The sequence below is a fragment of the Mus pahari genome, chromosome 4, assembly GCF_900095145.1.
Source record: "Mus pahari chromosome 4, PAHARI_EIJ_v1.1, whole genome shotgun sequence".
NCBI classification, from domain to species: Eukaryota; Metazoa; Chordata; class Mammalia; order Rodentia; family Muridae; genus Mus; species Mus pahari.
The window spans coordinates 141368713-141380667 of NC_034593.1; the positions used below are offsets into that span (position 1 = coordinate 141368713).

The window sequence follows — 11955 nt, forward strand, 5'->3', positions numbered from 1 at the left end:
AGAGAGAGAGAGAGAGAGAGAGAGAGAGAGAGAGAGAGAGAGAAGAGAAGAGAGTTCAGCAGGGGTAGGAAGAAGGCGAGAAAGAGAAGTAACAGGGTACGATACCATTCTGATATTTTCAAAGTATTAAAACATCGAAAAGGAATAATTACTAAAGGCTTGGCGGGAATGACAGACATGCTGGGTCACGGATTTCCATGGAGCGAGCTGATGAGGAGATGCACAGAAGTTGATGCAGCTCTCTCAGTTTGGTACACCTTTCATTTTGTTTTCAAAGCAAAGGCAAAGGCAAAACCAACAACTGTACCTCCCCTGTTCCTACCGCTTTTAATGGAATTACACATTGGATTGCTGTCACTTTGTCATGGCTCTGTGGATGACCACAGTAACCTGGTTTGTCCCTGATATGCCCTAAGTCTATTACTATAAAATAATTGCACAGGTGGCCTGGTTTGTCACTGGTGTGCCCCAAGTCCATTTCTGTAAAGCAATTGCATATGTGACCTCTCTTGCCCATGTCTACATAGTGTCAGTACTACTTTGTGGTGATTAATTGTGGCAGATATCTAGATTTGGCTTATTTCTCGTGCTGACAAACTGTAATTCTGTTTTCAGAATTATGGGAAACTCACAGACACAGATGAATATTTCCCATGTACATTAACAACTGTCAGAATATTTCAAAGTTATTTTATTCATACAGAAAACAAAGCAAGATTCTAACCTAGAATGTACATAGACTCAGCCATATACCAATTCAGGCAATTACAAGAAATGCCTCACTAAAAGATCATGACAGAGGACCTGGGTTCTCTTCCTAGGTACCCACGTCATATGACTCACAACCTTCTATAACTCCAGCCCCAGAGAATGTTCTACACTCTTTAGGTACCTGCATGCAGAGTACACATATTGGCATGGATCTATATGAGTGTGCACACATATCTACACACACACAAATAACAAAAATGAAAACCCTTAAAAGAGATTTTTTAAAAAATCATCATTTTTCTATGGTAGAAATCACCAGATTTGCACATAGAACTGTCCCACACAGGTACACACTGAATGGATATAAAATTAGTATAATCCAAGTGGGGGGAGTGGTTATATGACCTCACAGTTATGCAAAGTATTGTTTTCTGGAGAATCTGAGTGGCAAGTGTTCGGAGACTTCTGCTTCTCGCAACTACTTTTGGATCTTCATTTATCAAGTAAAAAATAAATTGTCTAGAATTTTTAAACTTTGTCCACACTTAGTACCTGTATGTGTGTGTACATGTACACACATATATGTACATATCACGGGTCAGAATATACGTCTGAAAGAGAACATGCTGGCTTGCCTTCTGAGTTTGGGTCATCTTACTTAACATTACACTCCCCTAGACAGGTTGGTATTAAGTCCTGAGGAGGGATGGGAGGTGGGAAAAGGACACGTGGGTCCTGATAAAGGAAGATAGGGGATAGAAGTGGGCAGTAGGGGCAACTGGATGGAGGTGGTAGGAAAGAAGCATGAAAACACTTGGTTTGAAAATGTTAAAATGGTCTATCATGCAGTATATGCTGATTTAAAAACCCAAGCACAAACTACCATTACTGTTTAATATCTTGTTTTCGTGCAAGACCAAGAAAGCAAGAAGTCGAGGTTAGTAGCATTCTATAGTCAACTTAATTTCACACAATCATACTAGAAACACGATTTACGTCACTTAGGTGGAAAGTGATGCTTTCCTCCTCGTACTGATGAGGCGCTCAGAAGCCCATCCAACCTTGTGGGCATCTTCTCGGTTCACCCCATTCCCTCTCTTCCCCATGCCTCTCTGCTCCACAGATCTGTGTCTCCAGGTGCCCAGAGAGATTCCTCACCTACTTGGATATGCAGTTTTTGAACAAAGACGACAAAAACTACTGGGAATACTATCGCCAGTTCTGCAAGGCCAAGGCCAAGCCTGTGGAGGTGAGTGTACTCAAGTTCATGCCCGGAAGGAATTTAGCTGCTATTTTGATCTTCCGTGGAAGAGCCCAGTTCGCTGCCGGAAAAATGTCCAGATCTAGAAAATGAGTGTTAATGGTGCCTTTCTAGTAAAACACAAGTTTACCTGGACACTCAAAAACACTCATGGTGTGTCACTGTGAGGACACACACCAAAACACAGAATATTCATGGTATACACGGTCGGTGTGCAGACAAAGAATCACACCATTCATGATGTATCATCACTCTGTACACTTGTGGGATAGGACAGACTCTTGGGTCTGCTTAGTGAGCTCCAGCTAATTCGTGGCACAGAGGTTTTTCTTTATCTGGATGGGTTTGTTGCTGACAAGAGCTAGGGTTTTATGTCAACCAGACTCATCATTACAAAAGCATAGCGCTATGTGGCTTAGCTGATGAGGTAGCACTCTATGGCTTAGCTGATGAGGGTTCTACCCACCTCACCTGAACCTCATCCCTGACATTGACCCCAACATGATAGGAAGAGAAAACAGAATCTGGCAGTTTGAGACCTCCACAGGTATGCCTTCCTTAGCATGCATGGTGCACGCACACACACACACACACACACACACACACAGACACACACACACACACACACACACACACAGAGAGAGAGAGAGAGAGAGAGAGAGAGAGAGAGAGAGAGAGAGAGAGAAACAGTACAATAAAAATGTCTAAGTCCACCCTTACCTAGGTTAAACATCAAGAGATTTCTAAAGCTTTATTATATTAAATACTATTCATTGGTTGTCACATTATAGAAAATGCTATTTTTCCAGAAAAATAATTTAATGGTCAGAGATTCAGACTATGACTAAGATATCATAAGTATGGCTTGCTTTTGTAAGATCTTGTTTTGTTTTTTTAATCTCTGTTGGTTCATTTAGAGCATTTACAGGCATTTTTTTTTTAACAAGAAATTTTATATGATAATCTTACCGTCACTGAGAGTGGGGAAATGATTTGGGAAAATGAGATGCAGAGTTAAGACTTGAAGCTCAAAATTCTGATATTGGGAGCAAAGCAGTCGCTGCTGGCTTTGAAATGTTAATACAACCTACCTTCCCTTTCAGACTCTTGGAGACCTTCTGTCCAGCGGTGACTGCCCCTTAGCAGTGTACCCAAGCAGACCTTGTAAGTGCGAATTATTTTACCTTTGAAACATAGAATCTACAAAAATGTGATTTAACTTTCTTATTTCACAGTTGATAAAGCCGCAGCTGAGAATGATTCTGTGCCTGCCTTGAGAGCCCAGAGTCAGTTAGGAGGGCTGTCTCTGGACATTCCTGTCCTCATTCCAACCAAGCTCCGTGAGACCCGAGGTTTCGCTAGGTGGTAGGATTGGATTTAAGAAGCCACCAGTGTGATTATATGTGTCCCTACAAGCACTCGCATAAAAATTCATAACACAGGGTTCATCCGAAGTAAGGCAGGACAATTAATTCATACAGAACACAGAAAACATAGATGGTGGACGCCAGAGGGAAATGAAAAGTTACAGTCTCCAAGGGCGAGAGAACACTGACATCATACAGTGTGTTTTGAGAGGAAATATCTAAAACCTAATAAACAGAGTAATGTATGTGTAAGGCATTCAGCAAAATGCAAGCTGTTGGTAGACATCATGGTGGCAAGCACATAGACATTCAAGTGAATCCCAGAAATCACTTAAGGAAAACGATCACAGAGAAATCTACCAAAAATATTAAGTTGTTGCCAGAGGAAGTCAGAGGAGGGCAAAACCAGTTATTTTCTCTCTTTTTTCCATTTTTCTATTCCCCAATTTTCCCGCAAGTTCTTCTAAAACAGGCAAAGAGTAATAGGCACCAATCTAAGTAGAAAGTCAATAATGTTGAATTAGCTGCTGCAAAATCCATATGCTGAGCATCCCCTTCATCTTTCCTGGTCCATTATAGACCCTGAAGCAGAGGTGCTGGTCCACGTGAGAACTGGCAATCATCAGGAAGCCCTAATGCTAACTGTATGTGGTCAAGAACGGCATTGAGACTTTTTATGGGAAAGTGGGAAACAACTGTCCTCACAATTATATTTTGGTTAAATCACATTTTAAAATATACATTGGCGATGTAAGATGAACAACTAGCCCATAATCTCCCAGAGTCTAATGAAAGAATGAAAGAGACATTAGTTTCAGCCTTACATTCAGCTTGTGTTCTTCTTAGCAGAGGATCAGGTACACCAGTGACACGATGTACAACTAATAACACATCGTCCTTAAACTGTTCATAAAAGCAAACAAAGTAAGATTATGTGAGAGGGACAAGAGAAGGGAATTCTACTTCCTTTATCATTTTGATATCCAAAAAGGGACAGAATCAGAAGAGAGATGAGCGGGAAAGTGATCAGCAAAGCCACACAGTTCATTGTGGGGCCTAGCCAGGGTGTCATTTTGTAATTTTCCTGTATATTTTCTCTACTTTCTAACTTTACTCTGAGACTATTAATTAATGAGTGCTAGCAGATTGGAAGTGACTGCCAAGTACTATGTGAAAGATGGCCAAGGGGTCTTCTAGGCGGGAACTTAAACTTATGGCATATATAGGATTAAAAAGACCAGAAAAATGGGAGAGAAGAAATATCCTGAGCCCTACTGTGTGCCAAGAACCCCACTGGGGAATTAGTAGAGTGAGATCATCTGGGAAGAGGGGGAAGTGAGGATCTGGATGGCTGAGAGTGAGCAGAGAGGGACTGTAGAGGCTGCCATCTCAGATCTGCCCCAGAGGGGAAGGAAGGTGCAGAAGAAACATAGGGGGATTATAAAAGAAAACATTTATGTCATCAGGCTTTGAGACAGACGGGCAAGACAAGGCAACCCGGGAAGGGCTTCATAAGATGTTCATTGCCCGCATCCAATGCTTCCGTGTTTCAGGTTTAAGCTCCACATGTAAACTAGTGGCGCTACTTACAAGAAAAAATATGAAAATTCATCTATCCACTTCTGAATTCTCTTGTCTCTTCACTTGAAATCCAAGCTCTAATATTTTAAAACACATTCGCTATCCAGCACTGCAACAAGCAATTAAAAGAAACATATTTGTAGAGGCCAGGATTCCGTTTAATCAAAATAAGACCGTAGGTGACTGAGCAATGATTTAACTTTTCTCAACTCTAAAACAGTATGACACCCCCCCCCACCATTGACAGTTTCTGTCCTTCAACAACATGTAGATAATATCTCTGGCAAGGAGGCAAGTTATTAAGAATTCATCAATAGAGTCTTCATAGGAGCTGGAAGTTTGAGCTGGATCTTGCTTCTCCGGGGATCCTTTACAAATCTCTAGTTTCCACAGTTTCATTGAGGAATACTGAAAACTGTTTTTAAACAAACCCCCACATATCCCAGGCTGATCATTGGACAGTCAAGAGTGTCCATGAATTTCTGATCTTCCTGCCTCCACTTCCCAAGAACTGGGAACAAAGGTGTGTGGTACCACATCATTCAGTGTTCAGGACCGAACGCAGGGCCTCACAAGGGTACTCTCCCTACTAAGCTGCGTTCCTAGCCCTACTGAAGGCCCGTTAAACCTACTAAGCTGAATCCCCAGTCCTACCGAAGACCCTTTAAAGCAACAGCCCTAAACTCCTCCCCGTCATACCAACAGCTATAACTTTTCTATTAAAATGTGTTCAGCATATATGGCATGAGCCAATGTCTCTCAGCCTATGTATCTTACCCGTACATTTAACAACTCTTTATGTGTAAGAGAACAAGCAGGTTGGGACGTGGCTTCCAATAGCTGTTTGTGTTTCCATTTCACAACCAGTAGAAAATCCTGGGGGTGTCAATAAAGGAGAGTTAGCTGTCCCTCCTGAGCACACTTCACACCCAGCAAGAGTTTGACTGTAGATCACAGATGGTTTTTAAAAGAAGAGACTGCAAGCAAACGTGTTTACTGTGTTTCTTATTCTCTTTCGCAGTTCTGCAGAGATGTATACCTGACCTTTCAGCCATCAATGGCACCTGGACTTTAGGGAGTAGGATGCAGTTTGAAGATGGAAGTGGGCAGACCAGGACTATGGTAGAACTCAGGGAGGCTGCGAAGTATGTCTGCGTCCCGTTTTGACGCATACTATTATTAAACAAAATGTTAAAGTGCCACTTTAGTACTTACGTGCTATGATGAACGTATCAGTCACCCTTGAGGCATCCTAAAGTGACAGTCAGTAGACTGCTGCAGCTAGTAAAAGGGTCACTGTGGCAGATGCTGTTTAAGACCATGGCTTCGATAGAATCTTGCAGAGTCTCTTTTATTATAAGAACTTACCCCCCCCCCCCGCTCAATATTAACAGAAAGTAATAATTAATTGAAAATAAACTTTTCCTTCATTGAACTCAGCGGCATTAGTGATGTGATCAATGCCAGGACGATTGGGCTGAAGCTGCTTGAAGACTATTCTACCTCGTGGAAGTGGATTCTCATGTGAGTGAGACGCTGTGTTTCTTCTCTGAAGGACTCTTCCTGAGGACCTCTGTAGACTCTTTCAATTACTTATTAAAGGCTGAAAAGTGGACTCAGCCCTCAGGATCATTTCCTTTTTCACATTTGATTTAAGGATAGGGCAAACATATTTTAAAAATATGCCCATAAGACTGTAAGGTTCAAGTTTATATATTAATTAGAACTAGTAGAATGGGTACATGTGCCAAGTGCCTGCCACAGGGTCTGGGGTCCTGTGTTCTGATTTTCATATGTCATAGAGGGTGGGCATAGTTTGGCTTTCCTGGTTATTTTTCTCCTGTGTCTCTCCCTTGACCCCAAAGGATCATTTGTAGTTTTTACTGTATTCTTTGCACATGATAATCATTACCATTAAAGTCTGTTCTAGTTTTGAGAAACTTAAGATGCATTTGAAGGTGGAGATTTAGATTTCCAGACATTAGGTTAGTATTTTCAAAAGTTGAAGAGTGGGCTTCTGTCTGCAAGCATAACAGAATACCATGAATTGTGTCAGGGACCCAATGAGATGGGTCTCAAGTTGGGTCAGTCATGGGTTGGCCATTCCCACAGACTCTGCTCCATCTTTGTCCCTGCACATCCTTGTAGGCAGGATAAATTGTGGGTTATAGGTTTTATGAGTGGCTTAGTGTCCTTATCCACCCACTAGGGTGTCCTGACTGGCTATAGGAGTTGGTTACTTCAGGTTACATATCCCTACTGCTAGGAGTCTCAGCTAGAGTTACCCCCATAGACTCATTGGAGCCTCCCCTGCCCCAGGTTTCTGGCACGTCCTAAAGATGCCTCTCCTCACCTCCTTCTGCCATTAATTCCTGGTCTCTCTCTCTCTCACACCCTCCCTATGCCTGATCCCCTCTCTCACCGTTTCTCCCTTCATCCACCTCTGATGGCTACTTTACTTCCCCTTCTGCGTAAGATTCAAGCATCCTCCTTTGGGTTCTCCTTTTTATTTGGCTTCTTTCAATCTGTGTATTGTAGTGTGATTACCTTGTATTTTTGGCTAATATCCACTTATCAGTGAGTACATACCATGCATGTCATTTTGGATCTGAGTTACCTCACTCAGGGTGATATTTTCAAGTTGCATCCATTTGTCTGCAAAAATTAGTGATGTCCTTTTTTTCTTTTTCAATAGCTGAATAGTGTTCCATTGTATAAATAAACTACATCTTCTTTTTCCAATCTTCAGTTGAATGACATGTAGATTGTTTCCAGTTTCTGACTATTATGAATAAAGCTGCTATGAACATAGTTGAGCAAGTGCCCTTGTGGTGTGGTGGAGCATCTTTTAGATATATGACTAGGAGTGGTCTAGCTGACTGTTCTCTGAGAGGATTCATCTTGCATCTGACTGAAACAAATACAGAGACCCACAGTCAAACATTAGACAGCACTCAAAGAGTCTTGTGGAAGAGTCAGGAGAAAGACTGAGGGTCCTGAAGGGGGATAGGGACTCCACAAGAAGATCAACAGAGTCAACTAAACTGGACCCTTGGGGGCTCTCAGAGTCTGAACCACCAATCAAAGGGCAAGCATGGGCTGGATCTAGCCCATTCCCTCACATATATCGCAGATGTGCATCTTGGTCTTCATGTGTGTCCCCTAACAACTGGAGTAGGGACTGTCCATGACTTTTGCTTGCCTGAGGATCCCATTCCCCAACTGGCCCACCTTGTCTGGCCTCAGTGGGAGAGGATGTACCTAGTCCTGGAGTGACTTGACATGCCAGGGTGGGTTGACACACAGATAGGCCTCCTCCTCCTCCTCAGAGGAAAGGGGAGGCATGGGAGGAGGGGCTTTGGTGGGACTGGGAGGAGAGAGAGGCTGCAATCAGGATGTAAAGTGAATATACAAATTAATGAATGAATTTTTAAAAAGCATGGGGTTGCTTTCCTGACAAAGGCAAGTGTTGTCTGACTTGCCTCAGCCTGTGCTCTCTGCCTTTGTGCCACTTTCCTGAGCTGAGATGCTCCTGTGTTTCCCTAGTGACCAGAGAAAATGTTAATGCTTGCTTGGTGACTCCCAGGTGCTTTAAACCACATCAGGGCAGCTTCAGAGGCACACCCCCATCTCTTTCTTGCATAGCCCTGCACATCGCCTGTATTTCAAAGACAGGTTCTTAGCACGTAGAGGGATGCCACAGTGGTTAGAGCACTCTTGCTGTTCCTGCAGAAACCCACAATTCAGTTCACTTTGGGAACCTAACAATTGCCAGTATTCACAGCTTCAAGGATCTGGTGCTTCCTTCTGGCCTTTTGGGTACCTGCACACAGACTGATACACAGACACAGACACAGACACACACACACACACACACACACACACACGCACACACACACACACACAGCCATACAGATACACATTCACAGACAGACACACACAGACATACATGCACACACATACACACACAGACATACAGACATACATGCACACACATACACACACAGACATACAGACATACATGCACACACATACACATACACACACAGACATACAGACATACATGCACAGAAGGACACACACAGCCATACATGCACACACACACACACACACACACACACACACAGCCATACAGATACACATTCACAGACAGACACACATAGACATACATGCACATACATACACATACACACACATACATACAGACATACATGCAAAGACGGACACACAGACATACATGCACACACACAGACATACAGATACACATTCACAGACAGACACACACAGACATACATGCACACACACACACACACACACACACACAGACATACAGACATACATGCACAGACAGACACACAGACATACATGCACACACACAGAGACATACATGCACACACATATACATACACACACAGACATACAGACATACATGCACAGACAGACACACACAGACATACATGCACACACACACACACACACACACACACACGAAAAACTCTCTTTCTGTAGTCTAGGCTGACTTGAATGTCACTGTGTAGCCATGGAGGATAGCCTTGAACTCTATCCCCCAGTTTCAGCCTTCTGAGCACTGGGATTACAGGCATGAGGCACTCAGTTATATAGTGTAAATCTACCAGACAGCCTGCCACCCCTCGACTGTGAAATCCCATGTTTGAGTTGTGTGACTTTTTCTATTTTCCTGAACCCTTCTCAGAGTCCAGGGTCATGCCACATGGCCCTTTTAATTTTCTTAAGTGCTGAGCTCTGGCCTGGGACTTTGTACATGCCAGGCAGGCATCCTTCCACAGAGCTATGTCTCCAACTCTTGTACCTCATCCTTTAAAATCAGTTTAGTGATGCTTATGAAACTTCTATTATTTCCGTTTTTCTCATATCTACTGTGTATATGTGCACACCTCTCTAAGCATATAAGTACTCATCTTCTATATAACATCATCCGTCCTCTATTTTATTTACCCAGTTATTTTCTCTGATAAACTGACAGTTTGGTTTTTTTCTCTTTTTGCTATTTAAAGGTGTGTCTCCTATAGCCAAAGTTAGCCTTGAACTCCTCATCTTGCCGCTTCTACCTCACAAGTGCTGGGATTAATGACATGGACTACCATACCCAGCTAAACTATCAACTCCTAAGGATGACAACTGTGACTAACTCATCTCCATCTTCCTAGCTCAGTTTTATCTTTACCTTCCTAGCGTTAGCCTCCTAGCATAGTTCTTAAAACATAGTAGACATGCAGAAGTGTGAGTTCAGAGACAGTTACAGAATTAAGAGTGGAACAAGCTAGATAGCATGTCTTTAACCACCACAAATCTAGTTAATTCAGCACTGTATTGTGAGTGAAATATTATGATGGGTCTCTTAGAAGATGTCTTTTGAGACTGCCTTCCATAAAGACACCAGGCTTTGTCTGATGCTGTTTGGCATCTTGTAGATTTCACCAAGGATATGAGTTAGGAGAGTGGGTCACGTTTCAGGTATTAATGAATTCTCTTTGAGGAGACTGTGCCAGAAGATTCCATTCTGACCTTACCCTGGAAGGGGTGGGGATTGGGGCATGGACCCAGTTCTTTAGTATCTCAGTCAGGCTCCTGGAAGGAAGTAAAGCATATAGGAAATATTCATGATTCCCGTGCTTGAGAAGCCACAAAGCCAGGAGACCAAGCTTGCTTGCAGGTCCTGTACCCAGATCCCTTGGGACCCTAAATAGATGTTGGATGGAGTCAGAGAGCTCATAGTGCTCAAGATACTTTACACATGGCAGTCACTAACTATAAAGTCACAGGTCCAGCAAGTGTGTGCCAATCGTGATTCTCGTTTTCTACCAGAAGTCTGTTCCATTACTTCCAAACAACCATGTCCTGGGGGTGTCTCCCTTACTCACCAGAATACCACAGTTTCACCATGGACTTATTTTATAATTTACCACTAAATGGAAGAGTGTGAAGGAAGAAGGACAATGTGGAAAGTGTGCCTACAGGGAAAGTTGTAAGCTGGGCACTGCTCACTTCCTTGAGCAGGCAGCAATACTCTGGATTCTGGAAACATACAGGATGTCTCGAGCAGAAAGTCCTTACTGGGCCTCAGCTTTCCTTTTTCACGTGAAATCCTTAATGGAAACCATTGTTTGTACTTCTTAGAGCCCTATTTGTACAGCCAGTAAAATGGAATATTCCAGAGTTATTTCTAACGGAAACAGCTCCCATCCTGTTGTTCATGTTGTGTTGAGTACAGCGCACCTGACTCTGTTTATTGTGGGTTTTTATCTCTAGTGGCCTGACTATTGCCATGGCGCTGAGTTGGACTTTTTTAATACTCCTGAGGTTCACAGCTGGATTCCTCTTCTGGTTCTTCATATTGGGTGTGCTCGGAATTATAGGATATGGTAGGTAACATACCTCTTAAAGTTGCTGAATATCAGAATAAATTTTCCTAGTCATTAGCAGTTACTGGAAAGCATTTACTTGCCTTAGGCTCAATTAGTTTGCATCATAACTTCACAAAATGTATTTAATTTCACACCTATTTTCTTCATAACTTTTTGTCATTGTCTCAAAAAAATTCCATAAGAAAAATCTACTCCTTTCCCTAGCAGTCTTATGGGAATTGGGAGGGGCAGAAAAGGTTCTTTTAGATGAATGAAAACATTCCAAACAGTTAACCTTCCCCATAACTGGTCTATTGATAGCTCCCAGGTCTATTGATAGCACAGCTGCATAGCTTGACCTATTTTTATCAGCTGTGGCAGTACTTTTAATCAGGACTTCATAGTAGTCACTATCCATGTTGAGGCATGGCTCTCTAGGCAGGCACACTAAGTCACACTCACTGGATGAAGGATTCAATTCAATTCAATATCCCCAGAGCTGTGCATCTCAGGCCTGATGTGAACACTAAAAAAAGAAATTCAAGCCGGGTGTGGTGGTGCACGCCTTTAATCCCAGCACTCGGGAGGCAGAGGCAGGCGGATTTCTGAGTTCGAGGCCAGCCTGGTCTGCAAAGTGAGTTCCAGGACA

At 42.7% G+C, this 11955-nt stretch overlaps 1 protein-coding gene across 2 annotated transcripts in view; it reads left to right on the top strand.

Annotated features, from left to right (window-relative positions):
• The window catches only part of Slc44a5 (solute carrier family 44 member 5), a 273492-nt gene that overhangs the window by 237275 nt on the left and 24262 nt on the right, over positions 1-11955 (top strand). For both annotated transcript variants that reach the window (XM_021195891.2, XM_029537997.1), the window contains 5 exons: positions 1835-1960; positions 3076-3136; positions 5942-6065; positions 6361-6444; positions 11212-11324. In XM_021195891.2, the coding sequence (XP_021051550.2) occupies positions 1835-1960; positions 3076-3136; positions 5942-6065; positions 6361-6444; positions 11212-11324 (508 nt within the window). The remainder of the gene's footprint in view (positions 1-1834; positions 1961-3075; positions 3137-5941; positions 6066-6360; positions 6445-11211; positions 11325-11955) is intronic.